The sequence below is a fragment of the Zea mays genome, chromosome 2 (genome assembly GCF_902167145.1).
Source record: "Zea mays cultivar B73 chromosome 2, Zm-B73-REFERENCE-NAM-5.0, whole genome shotgun sequence".
Taxonomy (NCBI): Eukaryota; Viridiplantae; Streptophyta; class Magnoliopsida; order Poales; family Poaceae; genus Zea; species Zea mays.
In genome coordinates, this window is record NC_050097.1 from 192,534,382 (window position 1) to 192,552,982 (window position 18,601).

General features: G+C 46.6%; 2 protein-coding genes and 1 pseudogene across 2 annotated transcripts; 1 reads left to right on the forward strand and 2 right to left on the reverse strand.

The window, feature by feature from the left end:
- LOC100286365 (threonine endopeptidase) lies at positions 1–7,445 on the reverse strand. Its single transcript, NM_001159252.2, has 5 exons — positions 7,290–7,445; positions 6,986–7,197; positions 1,589–1,693; positions 1,313–1,384; positions 1–259 (listed from the first exon to the last, which is right to left on the reverse strand). Exons 1-5 carry the CDS (start codon positions 7,372–7,374, stop codon positions 188–190), a joined length of 546 nt encoding a protein of 181 aa, NP_001152724.2. The 5' UTR covers positions 7,375–7,445; the 3' UTR covers positions 1–187.
- A 1,859-nt stretch (positions 7,446–9,304) lies between these two features.
- Positions 9,305–10,127, forward strand: LOC103649170 (1-aminocyclopropane-1-carboxylate oxidase 1-like; annotated as a pseudogene).
- A 5,144-nt stretch (positions 10,128–15,271) lies between these two features.
- Positions 15,272–16,770, reverse strand: LOC103647501 (protein ALP1-like). The gene is made up of 2 exons (XM_008672033.3): positions 16,522–16,770; positions 15,272–16,447 (listed from the first exon to the last, which is right to left on the reverse strand). The coding sequence occupies exons 1-2, from the start codon at positions 16,758–16,760 to the stop codon at positions 15,415–15,417; spliced, it is 1,272 nt and encodes a 423-aa protein (XP_008670255.2). The 5' UTR covers positions 16,761–16,770; the 3' UTR covers positions 15,272–15,414.
- Positions 16,771–18,601: the final 1,831 nt, after the last annotated feature.

The following is an 18,601-nucleotide window of genomic DNA, read 5'->3' on the forward strand; positions in this document are numbered from 1 at the left end:
TTTAGGTCATCGCAGCCCTACACTCACCTAAAATTAGTTGGAATCAACGAAAAGAGTACAGTGCACTTACCTTTCGATTAGTAAAAAAATGCAGGCGAAAAACAAAAAAATGTACTGTTTATTCCAAAAAAAAACATCTTCAATAAAACACAGTACCAGTTAACAGAACAGAACGTAAGAGAGACGCTCAGTTCTCATGAGACCCCAAAATTTGCTTCTTGATGGAGCTGACTCTCGTGAAAAGTTCATCACGGTTCTCCTGCACACACCAAAAAAAAACATCACTACTGGAGGCATTAAACAGACACCCATATTTCTAACAGGGATGAAAATGGTACAGATATCTTTCGATATCCGCCCATCTCGAAAAGGTCAAAATCCTATATGGATAGTATTTATCAAAATCTGAACATTTAATTTCCTTATCATATTCAAATCTGAATACACAAATTTGATTTTTTTTTATATGTAAATCGTGGTTTAAAGGTGGACCTAGGCATTTAACCACCGCCTTGACGCCTACGCGATCACCTAGGCGTTGAGGAGATTGAAGCAAGGGGATTGAGAGGCCTACAGGAGATTGAAGCAGGATGGTACTAGCATCTAGGAGACGAAGCAGGGGAGGATTGGAGATGAACAGAGGAGGACCTCAGAGCCTAATGTGGTGCCGCGCCTGCCGCTTGAGCCATGCCCACGCCCGTCGCCTTGAGCCACGCCTGCGCCAGCTGGCCTTGTGATTCGCCCGCAATGGCGCCGTGTGTCGTGCCCGGCCCACGTCAGGCTTCTTGGTACCGCAATGTCGCCTGTCACCGCCCTCCTGGTGCTACGATGTTGCCCGCGCCGGATTCCTGGTGCTTAGTGCGGCGCCACACCGCTAGGGAAACAGGAAGGTGCCCCTCTCTCTTTCCTAATCTCTCTAATCTCTTCCTCCCATGCTATTCCCGCACACGGAAGGAAATATGCACGAAATTGTCCAGCCTCGCGCCCAGATTTTTTGGCGCTCGCCCGCCAGGCGATCGTAGTCAACGCCTAATGCGCCAAGGCGGGCGCCCTAAGCAACAAGGCCAAGGCAGCAGCGCCCAGGAACTTTTGGCGCTTGGACGCCTAGGCCTCACCTAGCAACACCTTTTAAACCATGATGTAAATGCGATAGATATTAATACCCGACATGATAGATATCATGTTTTGAGATCTAGAAAAAAAAACATATGATAGAATGCGGGATATGAGACAGAATGCAAGATCATTGACATCCATCTATATCCGATCGGGCATCTGGTTTCATCCCAATTAATGGAACACAAGTAATCACCTTAAATATCAGGTATCTCGATGTGAACCAAATTGTGAAGCCAAGACCAACAACTTCCATCACTTGAGGAACCTGCTCATCCAAAAAAAAATGATCATTTTGTTGGGGGCGTTATCCATCAGTTTCCCAGTCATTGGTCAAATCACACTAAGTAACACCTCAGTTGACTCAAACTATCAATGACCTCAATTTTGTATGATCTCAGTGATACTAATCTACTGCTATTTCAAGTATTGGAAATATAATATCACATGCAGAGAAGCAAGAGCAACATACCAAAGGGACTGAATCAAGTGCAGAAACCACAATTGATGATATCCAAATTGCAACAAGAGCAGATGTGCCATATATGAGAGCAGAATATGATTTGTCAGAGTCCAACTGCACAAAAATAGCACTTAGAAATTAGAATTACATGTAATTGATAAGCCATCGAAAACAGCATACTTGCTTAATCCATCACATTGGATCAACAAAAACAACAACAAAGCCTTTCAGTCCCAGCTCCCAAGTAAGTTAGGATAAGTGCTGTTCAGTAGATAACTGTGTGTTTGGTTGTCTGTGTCCGTGGAGAAGTTGCACCCGCGGACACTTAAAGCACCACTCGTTTGGTTGCCTGCATGCACGCGTACAGGCCCGCACAAACTTTAGAGCGCCCAGAATCAGGTTGAGTCGAGATGCGGGATTTGGAGCATAGTTGTTAAGGCGGTAAGGCGACTGATCCCCTTTTTACCTTTTAAGTGGTAAAAGCGTAAGGCAATTAGGCAAATCAACACCTTAAATATATTCAAAAATAGGAAAAAAATCAATATTTGAGAAAGTATTTAGGACAAAAACAATAAGAGGAGGAAATGATAAAGGAAAGGAAATGACTAGCCCAGCCAGCCCAGTTAGCCTACAAATCAGCCCAACTAGCCCATTAAAATTAGGTTAAGCCCACTTCCTCTCTCATCCCCTCTCCCTCTATCTCCCAGCCGCCTCTCCTCCCAACGACCAGTGTCTCCCTCTCCCCACTCTCTCCCTTTACTCGCTTCTCCCTCTCTCATGTTCCAGTGCCACTGCGCTGCTGGAGATGTCGGCAGCCTCTCTCCCACTCGCCTTGGGTGCGGGTGTAAGGCGACGCTTAAGTGTCACCTAGGCGACGCCTTGACAACTATGATTTGGAGATCTCTACAGAGCCAGCTGGGTGGATGCAGACACGGAAAACGAAACAACATTTTTATTCGTTTTTTTGGCATACGTCTTGATTAATGCATTTAGTTAATATACCAATTTCATTTTTGTGACCTTGATATTTTTATGAACAAAACTAGATCCCACTTGCTTATAAATTTTAAGGATTTTATTTATTATTTTATCAGATCTCGTTCTCATTATAACGCAGGCAACCAAACAACAGATGCATCTAGTCTATATAAACCTATACACCTAACCAAACATTATTCTCCCGCGTACGTAATACGTTGAGCCTGTCTCATGGGAGCTTGGCTATCTTCATACGGGCTAGTGTAGCCAGGCTCTGTTGATCCGCAAACCAAACACACAGTATATGTGTATGTTACATTGGATTTGAGGCCATACAAGAAGTGATCAAGTCAGAACGACGATATACATGACAGGCTAGAGGCAGCACCAATTAAAGAAAAGTATATCCAACATTGTTGTTGTTTTGAATTATTTGAGAAAATAAGTGTACTTTGTTTCTTTCACTCAAACTAATTGAAGTATGTTAATGTAAAACTAATAATAGTGTGCACAACCACAAACCTTTGTCATACTTAACGCCCTACAAATAACAAGATTCCTGTGTTGGAAATCTATTACCAAAGTCACATGTCTAGACGACTATTTAGGCATTTCCAAGATTTATTCTATCTGCAATCTGATATAGTAATAAACTAATAGATGAAACTGTCAGCAGGCTACCAGATAGTAACCAACCTTGAATTTAAGTTTGGCCAATATAAAACTGGTTATAGGTTTTACAATGGTTGGAAAAAATATGTACCATTCATTCATAGAGATCGTATGGTGGGAAAATAGGAAGTACTAAGACAAAGGTACCTAAAAGTACAAAATGGGTAGGGACAGTACCAAAATGCGTGGAACCAGTACCATTCATTTTATTTTTTTGGTAATTTTCTGTTTTTCTCGAAATAAAGGACAGCTACGTAATTTCACACATCTTAAAACATTAGATCTATGGTGCCCTGGCCAACCAATTTTGTCGTCTCCCTCTCCATTCCCGACCATCAATTAGAAAATTATAAATAGAACATCATGGGATCCTAAGTGCTCTCAACCATGCTCATGCCTGCCATGCATGAGCTAGCTCTAGAACACACTGGTGGCCGCAGCGATTGACCAGTACTGTGAACACAAGGTTGACTTGTCCCTTGTGGTTCAGGTTAATGATGAGTGATTGTCAACGGATATCGTCTCGGGTCAAATCATCGACTGGCCGAGGCATAAGATTATGTTTTGTGCAACCATGTCGGTCGGCTTGTAGTATGCAAGTGTGGAGCACGGGTATGGTGGTCGACGTCGAAGGTGAAGGTCATGTGGGTTCGTGTCGATGGACTGGGAGCGATGAAGGATGAGAGCTGGGACTTGACCGAGGGACCAGAGACGCCAGGTGACTAGTTGTGGTGGTTGACACCTGGGACACGCACTCACGCGACGACGTGGTGGAGCGGGCCGTGTTGCCGGCACGGTCGAGGACTGGCAAGACACGTGTCCAGGATGTGGGGAACACTCATGCGGTGCGCTACTCGCGGTGGTTTAGTGGTTGATCCTTGAAAAAACACCCAACATTACGAACGACGGGTTTTCGACCGAGTTTGGTCGCAAAATTCGGCGGTGGCGGTTCCAATGGAACTCAGAGGTGGCACGTGGCGTCATCATGAAGGGTGTGTCAAGCCGAAGCAACTTCGTGTGGAGCGTGTGACCGTCAGATCGAAATCCCAGGAGTTGGTCCATTTCGCCCCTGGCTAAATGGATAGGCTCTATGTATCTAGGGGTAGTTTAGGAAGTAGTAAGAACCTCTATAAATAGAAGGGTGGGCTGGTTGTTTCAGTCATCTCTTTGACTTGCACATTAGTCTCTTTGGTCTCTTGTTTAGAAAACCCTAGATTTCATTCCCTAGTTGAGCCCGAGATCCATAGATGTTTTGAACCTTCGCATCTGTGTTTTGTCATCTTCATCGATTAATCCGAGGAAGGGTGGCCGGTACCGCCCACGGCTTTGGTTGACTCTCAATCTCAGTTTTCATTCTTGCTGAAATTTTGAGTCTCTTTGCTCTAGTGTTCTTCCCTCTCCTCTCTTGTGGATTTGTGAAAAAACTTCGAGTACTTATTGTTTGGGTGCTGTTGGGGATTGATTTGTGAGGAGATAAACTCTTTTGATCACTGTGTACGCCAAGTCGGTGCAGTTCTTGGTTGTGATCCGAGTTGATCCCGTTTTGAGTTCGGTTAAGAAAACCCCAATTATGATCGTATTTTCAAATCTACGATTGATTTACAAATCGATTGAGTTCAAAATTTTTGGAGACCTCGGAAACACATTTGCCACGAGAGGACAACACTGTCCATCAGACACCATGATGGAGACGATAGGGCGACAAGGTCGGCGAGGACGTACCGCCGAAGCGTGAGAAAGACCTGCCCCCACCAACGAGGGTAGTGGGAGGACGCCGATTCCAACACAATGGACACAAGGGACCAGATGTTGTGCAACTCGGCGGCCTGAGCGTGGAGAGCGACGATGTGGTCGGCGTCGAGTCCATAGACGGCCTCGGGTGTTGGCGGAGGTGTCTCGTGGACGACCGCAGGTAGGGGTGGATATCGAGCCAGCTCGGCTCGCCTCGACCGAGCTCGAGCTGGCTCGTTAAGATAACGAGTTGGCTCGGCTCGACTCGTTAAACATAGTTCATCACTTATTAATTCATCCAATACAAATATAGGCTTTGTTTGGCTGATAAATGCTAGCTCATTCGAGCAAACGAGCTGGCTCAAGCTCGTGTCGAGCTAGCTCGTTAACGAACCAAGCTGAGATGTTAGCTCAACTCGTGACAAAATTGAAACGAGTCGAGTCGAGCCGAACTGACCATGAGTCGAGCGAGCTCACAAGCCACGAGTATTTTGTCCTACTCTAACCGCAGGATGGCCGAGGATGAGTCGCTGCGCAGTGGCCATCTGGGCGGTCAGAGCAGCGCCCATGGCACGCTCGTGCTCTAGGGCGAGGGACGTGGCGCGTTGACGCTCCTGTGAGGCAGCCACGGCGGCCTGGATGGTGGCGATGGCGGCGACTAGCAAGGAGTCAGCGGCAAGCGCCGTGGAGAACGTGACGGTGTCAAGCCCGGCGGGTGCAGCGAGGGCGGGAAATCCCGGCGGGGAGCCTCGGCGCCGGTGCTACATCGTGACAACCGGAGGAGGGGCGTCAGGGAGGGGCCCGAGGCCGGTGATGTAGGGGGGGCCGCCAACAACGAGCTCGTTGCGGGGGCCGTGGGGAAGGGGAGGGCCAGCGGTCAGGCGGGCCGCAACGAGGGAGGCAACCAGGGCAGCGGCGTCCGTGGCCTGGGAGGTGTCCAGGCCGGCGGCGAGCGCGCACAGAGGCGCGGAGGTGGTGGTCGCGCCAGGGCCGGGTGGTGCGGCGGCCAGGTTGGCGGCTAGAGCCGCGGCAGCGGCGCCTGGGCTGTCCGCACCGGTGGGAGATGCGGGGAGGGCCGCCATGGGGAGGAGGCAGCTAGGGCAGAGGGGTCCGGCGGCCGCTAGAGCTGAGGGAGCCAGCGGCGGCTGGGGAGGGGGTGGCGGCTATAGGGGCAGCTGTCGGCTGGGTGGGAGAGAGAGAAGTGGGGGAAAAAGAATTAACCTAGCTCTATACCATGTGGGAAACTCTAACCCTACTGAGTTGGGAGTGCGCACACACACACACACACACATATATATAAGTTGGATAAGTGGGCCAAGCCCATTACACTGAGGGTATGCAAGTAATTACACAGGGACTAGTCTAGCCACGAAACCCTAACAGTACTCTAGCATTAAACAGTAAGGGAACAGTCCACCATGCCACTCATTAAACATCCAGGCTAGCTCCTGACTAGCTTAATTTTTGGCTGCGCCAGCTGCTGATTGGTCTTGTGGGGTTGAGCTTGTTGGATTTTCCAAAGTCATTATATTTTGGGACAAAATTTGAACACTATAAATTCTAATGTTTTCGACAATGGGAGTAATATTTATAGAGCAAAACAGAACAAAAAATAGCTTTATCAAGAAAACATCGTCCATTCTATAAAAACATCGTCATTAATAAAAAAAAAACTCCTATATGGCTACATCTTAGTGCCAACCTTCTTTGGTCTTTGCCAAAATAAACACACCCAATAAATTTATCCGCCTGATGTAATAAATGGTCAAAGTGATAGGTGGCTTGTGTGCTCTCTTGTTTGCAGAACAAATCAGCTGTAGGTTTGCAATCATTTGAATACTGACGCGATATCTACAAACCTTGTTCTCTGAACCAAGGTACTGAATGAAGAGAGCAGGTTTCCTCTTGTTTCAGTAACAAAATGTCGAGCACACAAAAGTACAAAACATTTTCACCTCAATCCAGCACACACATTTTGAAACGGCAACACGACAAGTTTAAAAGCAATCGGATGCGCGCGCTCACCTCGACGCCGATCTGGTTGAGCACACCCCACGAAGCCGGCTCGCCCTGCACCTCCTTCTCCTCCTCCACGCTACTCGCCTCCCTCCCAAAACCATCCCGCCCATCCCGCTTCTCAGGCGCCTGCGCATCGAGCTTCTCCGACAGAAGGGCCCCGAAGTCATCGGAGTCCTTCGCCCGAACGGCGAGCGAGGACCCGCCGCGGCCGCCTAGACCTTGGGGTGCAAAACCGAAACTAGGGTTTTAGCTCTGTGTCGCGGCATTTCGAGCGGGACCCGAACAGTGGGAGCGGGGCGGCGAAACGTACCTTGCTTGAGCTGCTTCGGTTGGGAGGTCGGCGATGGTCGCGGAGGGAGGACGCGCACGAGCGCGGCGCGGGCGGCAAAGGCCATCGCTGCAAGCGTATGTCAACTTTTTCCCCCCTTGTTCTGCTTTGCTCGGGGGACGCAGGGAGGCAGAGGAGGTGGCAGCTGGGGAGGTTTTGGGGAGCTGGCGGCGCCGCTTCGTCGCGCTGCCTTGCTTTTCCACACTCGCTTCGTTGTATACTGCAGCGCCGCGTGTGCCTGAACGTTTCGACCATCGACCGTGGAGAGGCGACTGTTTTGTCTGTGCGTCCGCGTGGCGTGCGGTGTGGTATGCAGTATGCTTTACTCTTGGGCCGTCCGAGTCTAGACTCAAGAGTCTCCAGTCTGCTAACGACGAGTTTGGGCCTCCAACAGGCGCCCCTCTCTACCTGACACCAAAGATGTTGGTGGAGAATGCACTTGCAGGCCCACATAAACAGAAGAAAAAAGTTACCAAGAAATTAATTTGCGAATTTTAATCTTTGTTTATGGGACTTCATATGGTGGATGTCAGAGGTTGTAAAGCAGTGAGTTTGCATCCGGGATATAGAGAAAAAATTCTGCCCTTGGCCCCGGGAAGGCAGACGGTCCTTTGAGCTGGTTTTTGCCCGTTACCGATGAGAGACATTTTTAGGGTTAAACGGTTTAGTAAACCCATATCCGTCAAGAATAAGTTCTTTGCTTTGAAACAAAAAAAAAGGTGTACGATAGTTATTGAATTCATTAGCACATGACTGGTTGTTGTAATGCTTTAGTCTTGATGTGCTAATCAATTGAAAATAAAATAATAATTTAAGAAACTAAACAATTACAAAGTTAAGTTCAAAATATAAGCAATTAACTCTAAATCAAGAAGGAGAATGTTGGTTGATCCGACTCAATCAGATGACCGAGTTGAACACCGTGCTCGTGCCCTGACCGAAAACGCAACAACTTATTGGTTGCACTCCCTTTCAAATCTCTACTAATCCTTAAGGGTGGACGGAGGGCGTCCACCACCGCACCGTGCCCCCGCCTGCGATTTTTGCCCCCGCGCGCGTCTTCTCCCGTCCGCGAATCACGCACCGCGCGCATCGCCCTCGCCGCCGGAGGATCACGCCCGCGCCAGGCACCCCCGCCCCCCCTCCCCCGGCGCTCCGTGATGCCCTCACCCTGCAACGCGCGCCCTGCCCCCGCAACGCCCGTGCCCCCGCCCGCGTTCCTCACCCACGCGCGTCGCCCTCGCCGCCGATTATTCCTCGCCTCGATTGCATCCCGCGGCATCCATCTCCACCTCACCGCGACAGATCCCCATTTCTCGCGCCCCCTCCCTCGCGCCTGCGACATCCATGCCGCCCTCGCCCTCCCGCTAATCTCGCCGTGGTGAAGGTGGAATCTCCGCGGCCCTCGCCCTCCCGCGCAGATCCCTCGCCTCGATTGCATCCCAGCGACATCCATCTCCACCTCATCGCGACATCCATGGCATGCCGTGCGTGGCCCCGTCTACGTCCCGCGCATCTCGCCGTGGTGAAGATGGAATCGCCGCGGCATCCATGCCGCCCTCGCCCTCCCCCTAATCTCGCCGCGGTGGAGGTGGAATCGCCGCGGCCCTCGCCCTCCCGCGCAGATCCCATCTCCCGCACCCCTCCCTCGTGCCTCGATTGCCACGCCGCGGCTTCCATCTCCACCCCCAGATCACGCCGCTGCCGCTACCCTCGCACAGGCCGTCGGACCCGCTCGGGGCCGTCGGACCCGCTCGGGGCTGTCGGACCCGCTCGGGGCCGCCGATGGGTGGGGCGATAGGACGACGCACACGCCCAGGTGTGGTCTTTTCTCCCTCATTCTTTTTTTAAATCCCCCTTTTATTCCTTCACCCAAATTCATCTGAATTCAGCCGGTTGGATGTCTGGATGTGAAGCACGACACGATTTGATTCTCCAGCTATTTTTTTGACGGGAGGAACATATTCACGTGGGTAGGGGAAGTGTTTGTTGGGCTCATGGAGAAGAACTTCTATAGCTCGGAGAATGCAAAGATCCTAGGTTGTGAGAAAGTTCCATCAAATGTTGACTGGGAGTGCAGTTTCATGTACCGTCATCAGCCAGAATCAAACATCCATGATATCCTGAGCTGCTTCGGTGAGTCCGCGGAGTTTGAATTGAATACAAGAAAAACATTTTTAATTTACCAAGTCTAATAGTCATCTGAAGTGAACTGTAAACCAAACTAACGATATGATGCAAAATGTGCTGTGCAGTGCAATGGTATCTGAATATGCAGAAGAGGTTATCAAACTGGCTGAACAGCTCGCAGCAGCCATGAGTGAAAACCTTGGGCTGGACAAGGGCTACATCGAGAAGGCGTTTTCTAAACCTTCCGTAGGCGTCAAGGTGGCAAAGTACCCCAGGTGCAGCCATCCAGAGCTTGTAATGGGTCTCAGGGAGCACACTGACGCTGGGGGGATCATACTTCTATTTCAAGATGAACTGATCCCAGGTCTGGAGTTTCTGAAAGACGGTAGGTGGATGGCAGTACCTCCAACACAAGGCAACATGATCCTTGTAAACCTTGGAGATCAGATTGAAGCGATAACCAATGGAACCTACAGGAGCATATGCCACCGGGTCCTTCCCAACAAGAACGGGAGCCGCCTATCCATCGCAACATTCTATAACCCTGGTGCCGATGCCATAATCTGCCCAGCTTCAAAGCTCACATATCCTAGCCAATATTGTTTCCAAGACTACCTTGATTTCTATTCTACTACCAAGTTTACCGATAAGGTATTTAGGTTCCAGACTACAAAGGCAATATTGAAGTGAATAATCACAGCAGAAGCCTGGAGAAAAGAAGTGTCTGACTTGTTCTGCAATACTGCATCAGTGCATAGATGCGCTTGTATTTACTGCTAGCTCCTAAGGAACAGCAAAGTGTTAAAATATATGTTTTTTACTTTCAGTGGTTTTCTGTTTGAAGACTAAACAGCCTGCACTACTTGTACTTAATGTAATATATTACGTATGGGTTCCTTCAGACAGTGATAAAATCTACTAATGTGTCATAATATTGGATACAGATAAAACTGATGTTATAAAAGATAGGTACGCCCATAAATCTTCTTTACCAAATTTTTCAATTATACTAATCTTGATGTTTTTATTAATGTATACTGTAAGTGTCATACCAATTTTATGTCGAATGGCCATGACCAATCTTAAGTGTCATACTAATCTCCTGTCAAAGTCTCGACCGATGGGTGCATCAATGACTTTTTAATGGGTGGTCTTTCCACAAAGGACATGCCACTAATATTGATAATGTTTACCATATGGATTTTGCATATCATAATGATATTTGTCGTTCCGCTTATATATTTCATACAATTTTTTTACTTCCGTCGCAACGCACGGGCACTCACCTAGTAACGTACATAAATATGCAAGGGGTTGCCACGTAAACCATCGTTTGTCTTATCCTCTTTCGACACACTCACACGATATCATATCTAATCTCAACGTAGTTAGTAAAGGGATCCAGCCCATCAGAATCTGACTTCCATGGTAACCCTCTTAATCCTGAAGATATAATTTTATATTTTTCTAGTGACTAAAGCTGTGAGCTAATGTGCTAGAAATCTAACAAATATATGTATAATTCTTCACATACAAAAAAAATCTTCCCATGTAATCGTCCTACTAGCTTAAGTGATGTTCCACGACATACATACATGTAACGTAAACACCTACTCCACCAGTCTAGTGTCTTCGTCAATACTTATGCCTTTCTGATACACATCAACCATGTAAGACTGACTGCAACGCTCCCCCCTTCGCACCCCCTCCCCTATCACTGTGCACGGTATAGGGGGGTACTGTTCACCCCTTCCCTCCGCAGCGGTCACCGCTATCCGCCTCCCCTCGCCGCCGCCCTCTTCTCTCTCACGCCAGATGCAGGGCGTCACTGTGCAGTCCCCCTCCACTTCTTCGCGCGGAAGAATCCGCCCGCGGCACCGACCGGAAGCTTCGCGGTCGTCTTCTCTCCTGTTCGAGGCGCCTGCGTTTCGGCGATTCGCGACGAGGCGACGGCGATTCGGGCGCGCTAGCGTGCCGGTCCCCGTCGGAGCTGTGGACGACGAAGTGGAGGTGGTCAGCAAGGTGCTCCGTTCAAGACCGAAGACGAAGCGGGCGCAAATCCGGCTCCGTCCAGGTTCGTCGCCACCGCTTGGTTGCTTTCCCCGTCCGACCATCGACGCCATCATCGGATCCCCAATCCAGCAGTTCGATTCGTCTTATTACCGCCCAAATCTTCGGATCTTGAGGTACGCCCTTCGACCCGTAATGTTTATGTTAATCTTCCGCACAACTTTGAACATCTTATTACTACGGCAAACCAGTTATCGTTTGAACCGTAAGAAATTTCATCCGCAAACAAACGATGAATCCCCAGTCTTATTTTCCGCGGATCTGGTCTGCCTATTAGGGTTATACAATTGTAAGGTAATCACCCGTTGAATGTCTTTCAAACTTGGTCAAACTAATTTTGGTTGTGCTTACAATTCGGGCCACAGGTTCTTCACCTGCCATTAATTTGTAATCCCTAAACTACGAAGTTGCTTGCATACTGCCTTGAAGTGTAGTCTTCTCGAATTAATTTAGGATGACCACTGTCCACAACAACAGGTCATTTTAGAAAATGTAGTAGAGTGATTAATAGTTGGGTGCCCCACAATGTGTTACTTCAACCAACTCAGTGTAATGTTCATTGTTTATTATCCTTTGTAAAACTCTCATTGACATAATCAGCGGGGGCATTACTTCTGAACTTAGTATGCCTCATGTTCATTCATAGTGTTAGGTGTATGTGAACCCTAATTGTGTTGCTGTACTACCCCCCAATTTGTTTGTCACCCTTGTATACGAGTGGACGATAATAAACAATTGTCCACCTTCATATAGTAGCTTTCTATATTCATACAACAACTAATTTATTTGTGTTGTAGTAATGTGTATAACCCTCACTTATTTCACAATATCTTCCCATTAACATTAAGTTTTCTTCTGCAAGTTATGGTATGAGCAGACAGTTATTTATTATGTTCATTATGTTTGTGGTTGCATGGAGTACATACCTTGTTTTTTGTATCCTACAATGTTTTGTACAACCCTCGCATTAAAGCAATGTTTGTTCTTACATGGAGTGCATTGTTTGTTAATTATCTCCTTACCTGTTTTGTACAAGACTGACATCAAACATCTGTTAGTGCTGGACAATTAGTGCATTGCTTCTATTTTCAGTCCATGACCACATGAAACAACAATATATCCAACTAGTCAAATTTTTGCTATTTCTAATTCTTATATATTGGCCGTATCTGTCATAACATTTGCAGTGTTATACTAATATAAATATGTTATGTTCCATGCTAAAATATGACTACTACAATTGAAATCTTTACTTGTTGCATGCAACATCATTGATAAATATGTTGGCCTGTTTTCAATTCGTTACGCCTGTTTGGTTCATAAGGAAATCGTAGTGTTTGTTCATTTATTATTCTTTGCAGCACAGTTCCGAATGGCATCCTCGAAAGAAGACACCATGAAGTCTTTGGTTAAAGTACTTGTCGACTGTGCCGAGGATGCCACAAAATCCCTTCGTGGATTAGTAGATCATGCATTAGACCACATGCATGACGAAGAGATATTAGCTAGAACCCTCTTTGCCATGAAAGAAAAACTTGATTTGCTTCACCAAGATGCCTTAGAGGCAAAAGTCCAAGCTTTTCCTGAAATTGCTAAGTACGAGGGGGATGACATAAGTGTTGAACCGACATCTCCTTCGACCCCTCCAACAGTTACTGAACCATCTGTCGACGAAGAGGAGTTCTACTGCCCGGATGTGAGTGACGAGTGGTACTTCAGCGACTCAGATAGGTCAACTCGTAATAGCTATTGGAATATTTATTAGTTCACTGTATTCCAGCTGTACAAGCAGGATTTGCTTTTGAACATCCCAGTACTCGGGTTGTCGTAGTTGTCATGTTGTCGAACTAGTCGTGTCATGTATGTCTAATTCTCCATGCTACCTCGTCAGCTTAAGTTAGTATGATGTCCAGAACGTTGTCGTCTGCGAACTGTGATGAATCTTAAATGTTCTGATGCTACTCGTTAATAAGTTGATTAAATTATGGTTCTATTATTTCAGTGTCTTTATATGGTTTGTCTTAAGTTTAACGTACCTCGTTTTGTCGATTCGCTTCAAAGTGTTTCATATGACTAAATGTGTGCCATCTCCACATATCCTAGCATGGACCCTGCCAGCAATGCGACATCGTCGCAGGCGATGTCGAATCCCTCAAATGCCCAGCAATTTCCACCACCACCACCCTTATGGCCAACAGGCTACATGCAGCAGAATCCAGTCGATTGCAACATGATGGGAAACATTAATTTTCCTAGTCCTGGTCAAGGTCCAACTACAATGTGGGCTCCAATTCAGCCAGGGAATACTAGTTCCCAATCAACCATGATCCCTGCTTCCCAATCTGCACTATATTGGAATCACTACATGAATTTTGTGAGGAACCCTCTTGGGTCGGTGGGAATGAGTCCATACACAGATTCATATCCACCTTCACTATCAAGTACACCGTTGCAGGGTTCGAACACTATACCACAAATGCCTGTACACTTGGAGTCAGATGCTGAACACAGTGTTCAGGACATCAATAGTCCTGAGAAAATTGCACCTCCAGTTCAAAAACAAAAGAAATCTAAGGAACAAAACTTTACAGCCCCAGAAGACAGACTCCTTTGTACTACTTGGTTGCAAATAAGTAGTGACCCCATTGTCAATACTGGGTAAAGGAGGGAGGGTCTCTGGGCCAGAATTGAAAAAAGGTACAATGAACAAAGGGGGGAATTTCCTTGTCGACTAAACAGAGCACTTAGCAGCCGATGGGACAAGATAAGGGCTGATGTCAGTAAATTCTCTGGATACTACGCGAGAGTCCTAAGAGAGAAACAAAGTGGTCTAAGTGATGACGATAAGGTACGACTAATGAAACGATGATTATATGTACTACATATGTCTCTGCTGCAACTAATTGTATAATGAATTCCAACTTTGCAGACATCGAAGGCAGCCACTTTGTTCGCTCATGAGGAGGGCAAACCATTTCATTATATGCACTGCTGGCATCAACTGAAGGGGGAACCCAAATGGGAGAGCATATGTCAAGGACACTCGTTTAGAGGATTACATGCAAGATCAATACCTTCGTCGGGGTGTCCATCAGTGGAAACACCGGAGACTGACAGTGGATCCGCTGGACTGTCAGGAAAAAGGCCCCGTGGCCGTGATTACAGTAAAGCTGAGAGAAAGAAAGTTGGTTCATCTTCGTCCCCGGAGTACTTAAGCCGGTTACAAGAAATTACTGAGAAACAAATACAGAGGTCCATAGAAAAGGGGAAAAAAAGAAAAGACCACTGAAGAAGACAGGGAGATCCAAAAGAAGAGATTGGAATTGGAAGCCCAAAAGTTAAGCATAAGACAAAGGGAACTCAAACTAGAAGAACTCAAATCGGCAGAACAACGTTTGCAGATGCTGTTGTCGACAAACGAAGAAGATGTAGATCCTGAAGTTTGGGTTGTGATGAAGGAACAAAAAAAAATTGCAGCAGTTCATATTTACTTTTGAGCAATGATGAAAGGTTCTCTACGATGTGCGCATGTGCTGTTGAGACATGTTGAGACAATTTTAGGTTACTTCGTTTACGAATTTGTAATATGCACAACCGTATTTGTTTGGTCGAACCACTGTATCTTAAGTTGTTTCCTGTTGTATTAGACAATAATGAGCTTGGATGTCATAAATGTTTGAACAAGATTATTGACAATCGAATGGTATGTTATAAATTGTACAAGAAAACATGAATTCTGATGTTGCGTTGTGTGTGGTACAATAAAACCTAGTATGTCAACTAAAATGTAGTAGGCTGTATGGAAAATTTGGGAAACGTAGCTTATTTATTCGAATACAAACTTAGACGAAAACACATAACAAGTACTGATAGTAACTACGAACTCAGCAGCTACGACACATAACTATTACATACTTCCACGGCGACTCCATAAGTGCTCGACAAGATCATTTTGAAGGGAGCACGATCTATCTTGGCGACGTAGATCGAAGTGGTTAATAACCCATTCGGCACGGCCTTCCGCTATTATTTGAGATGAATCAATCCTTGAAGAGTTGTCTCCGAAATCAATGTTTGCAGCAAAAGGCCCTTCGTCTTCAACGATCATGTTATGCATGATGATGCAAGCCGTCATTATCTCTGTCAAACGATTACGATCCCAACCATAAGCTGGTCCACGGAGCACCGCCCACCGGGCTTGAAGTACTCCAAATGCACGCTCAATATCCTTTCGGCAACTTTCCTGCATCTGAGTGAAGTAGACTTTCTTTTCCTCGTATGGGTGTCGGATTGCTTTCACAAAAGTAGGCCAGTTGGGGTAAATACCATCAGCGAGGTAATAACCGAAGTTGTACGCATTACCATTAACTGTGTAATTGACAGGTGGCATTCGACCAGTAGTGATTGGGTCAAATACGGGGGATCGGTGGAGCACGTTAACGTCATTATTTGTCCCAGGCATGCCAAAAAATGCATGCCAAATCCATAGATCATACGTTGCAACTGCTTCAAGTATCATGGATGCCCTACCATTTCGACCACAAAATTGACCTCGCCATGCCGTTGGACAGTTCCTCCACTCCCAATGCATGCAATCGATGGATCCCAACATGCCAGGAAAACCCCGCGACTCACTATTATGCATGATGCGATTAATGTCATCTTCAGTTGGAGTGCGTAAATACCAAGCACTAAAACAATCAATGATTGCGCGACAAAAATGATGAAGGCATTCCCTAGCAGTTGATTCCCCAATTTGAATATACTCGTCTACCGCATCTGAAGGTAAGCCATAAGCAAGTATCCGCATGGCCGCACAAACTTTTTGTAATGGTCCTAGTCCGGGCATACCAGTTGCGTCAACTCTTTGTGTAAAGTAAATATCGTGTTGTTGAAGACCATGCAGAATGCGGAGAAACAAAGGCCTACTCATGCGGAACCTATATAAATGGTATTGCATAATTGTCAAAACTTGAACAAATGATAACATAAGACAAATGTATGAAGTGCGCACCTTCTACGAAACACATGCGGTGGATACACTGGGTTAGCGGCGAAGTAGTGATGTTGGATGAGGTTTTCTCCAGCGAAATGGTCTCTGTGAATGACACGGCGGGGTAGACCGGACCGTCGGCGGTGAAGGTGCTGAGCCGCAATGTTTAGGGTTAGTAGGTTGACAAGCAAAAGAGTTTCATCCTCACTATCACTCGAATCACTCGAAATAAACTCATCTTCCGTATGGCTCGGAGACATAACGAACTATGGATAACTTGATTGACTGAGTACTATGGGTGAAGAATATGGTAGAGGTTCATTGAATATATATAGGGGAGAGCAAAGGTTGGGGGGTGGGAAGATGGCTTCCATTGAAAGCCATCCGTGGCTTCGTATGAAAGGCAATGGTGTCTTGCATCGTAAGATAGTCGTGGCTTGCACCGTACGACTGAAAGGTTTGTCTTCCAAAGTAAGTGTGCTTCAGAGAAGTTCGTGCACATATGAATGGAACAATTCCGAAGACCGCTAAGGTTCATTAATTGTGAATGAAATTTTGTAAGAAGGATTACAATTAAATATTGTAATATTTGATTATGTATATAGTATGTCTTAATTAAGAGTAATAATTAAAAAAAATTGTTAACCTAGTTTCATCTAGTAATCATAACGTGTTGAAAAAAACAATAAAAATGAAAAACAAGTTGGTTATGTTAGTTGTAGGGAAATGTATATTTAATGAGTAGAGGGATATGTAGGGGAATATTTAGGGGGAACGGTTGCGGGACGAGTAAATATAGGGGAGGGAATCTTGCTGACGTGGCTGCATAGTAAGATTTAGGGGGAAAAATATAGGGGGAACGACTGCGGATAGCCTAATGACTATAGGAGTACACGTCCACACATATCACATGCTCTTGAGAATTAAAAAAAAACAATGGCATACAAGTTTCATACTAAGACTGGCCGCAACGGACGCGGCGCGACGCCCCCTCCCCTTGCCCTGTAGCTCGCATGGCGGCTACAGGGCGCCTCCCAACGCCGCAGCGGTGGACGCTAGCCAGCGCTCTACGAAGAGGTAACGTTCTCTCTCCCCCTCGTTCTGGCGTTGTCTCTCTCCCCCCTCTAAACACTGTTCACGTGGGCCCGCTTCCAATTGTTAGTAGATAAAAAATTTATAGTAGATGAAAAGTATGTATAAAAAATGATATTTTATAGTGTAGTGGGATATAGGGGGAGTATTTAGAGGGAACCGCTGCGGGAGATGAAAAAATAGGGGGTGGAATGTTGATGATGTGACCCAAAAAAGTGATATAGGGGGAAAAATTTAGGGGGAACAATTGCGGATAGCCTAAAAACTCCGAAGTTGGCTATGATGTGTGCCCTCACATCATGCAAAACAGTGTCCCATCGACCAACAAACTGGTTCTCATAGTCGCAACAGTGGCTAAGGCTACCTGCAGCCTATCACCCTCTGCTACCTTGTAGCAATATAGCGTGTCCCTTCGACCGTAATGCCGTGCTCTTCAACTCCCCCTACGCACAACAGTGAAGGGGTGGATGAATCAGGGAAGCGCCAGATTGAGAGCCGCCAGCCCACTTTCTTAAAGTTTGTGCACATGTATTATTTATTAGTAGAGGAAAAATGATGTTAAATGGTGAATAGATGTAGATAATAATGTCAGTGACCCAATGCCATTGTTGACTCAAGAACAGGAGCTCAAAAGGGCTTGGACGGTAGCACGTCTCACCAACCCGTTCCTCGACATGACGACATGGCGCCCCTGTTCCGTTTCAAAAAGCTAAGCGTTCAGACCGACGATGCATTAACCTCGGGCTCGGGTCATGTGTGTGCATGCCTTACGTTCAAAAAAAATGTGTGTGTATGCCTCTGCCTCGGAGTTGGAGCTCGAAGCAACAAGCAGGACACAAGGCACAGGTCGGTCAAATAGGAAAAGGCCAACATGGGGCTGAAGAGCCTGACACTGGTTTTGTTTTTACCGCCTTGTAATCTTCTCCTCTGACTTTTGATCCTGCAGTGATGACAGAGCCGAGCACACCCCGGTGCTCGCTCCATCCAAAAACACACGACACATTTGATT

Coding starts and splice junctions, on each gene's coding strand:
- LOC100286365 (NM_001159252.2), bottom strand. CDS start 7,374: ATGGCCTTTGCCGCCCGCGCCGCGCTCGTGCGCGTCCTCCCTCCGCGA. Junction 7,198..7,289: donor ACCGAAGCAGCTCAAGCAAG/GTACGTTTCGCC, acceptor TTGCACCCCAAG/GTCTAGGCGGCCGCGGCGGG. Junction 1,694..6,985: donor TCAACCAGATCGGCGTCGAG/GTGAGCGCGCGC, acceptor ATTTTTGTGCAG/TTGGACTCTGACAAATCATA.
- LOC103647501 (XM_008672033.3), bottom strand. CDS start 16,760: ATGTCTCCGAGCCATACGGAAGATGAGTTTATTTCGAGTGATTCGAGT. Junction 16,448..16,521: donor CCGCATGTGTTTCGTAGAAG/GTGCGCACTTCA, acceptor CCATTTATATAG/GTTCCGCATGAGTAGGCCTT.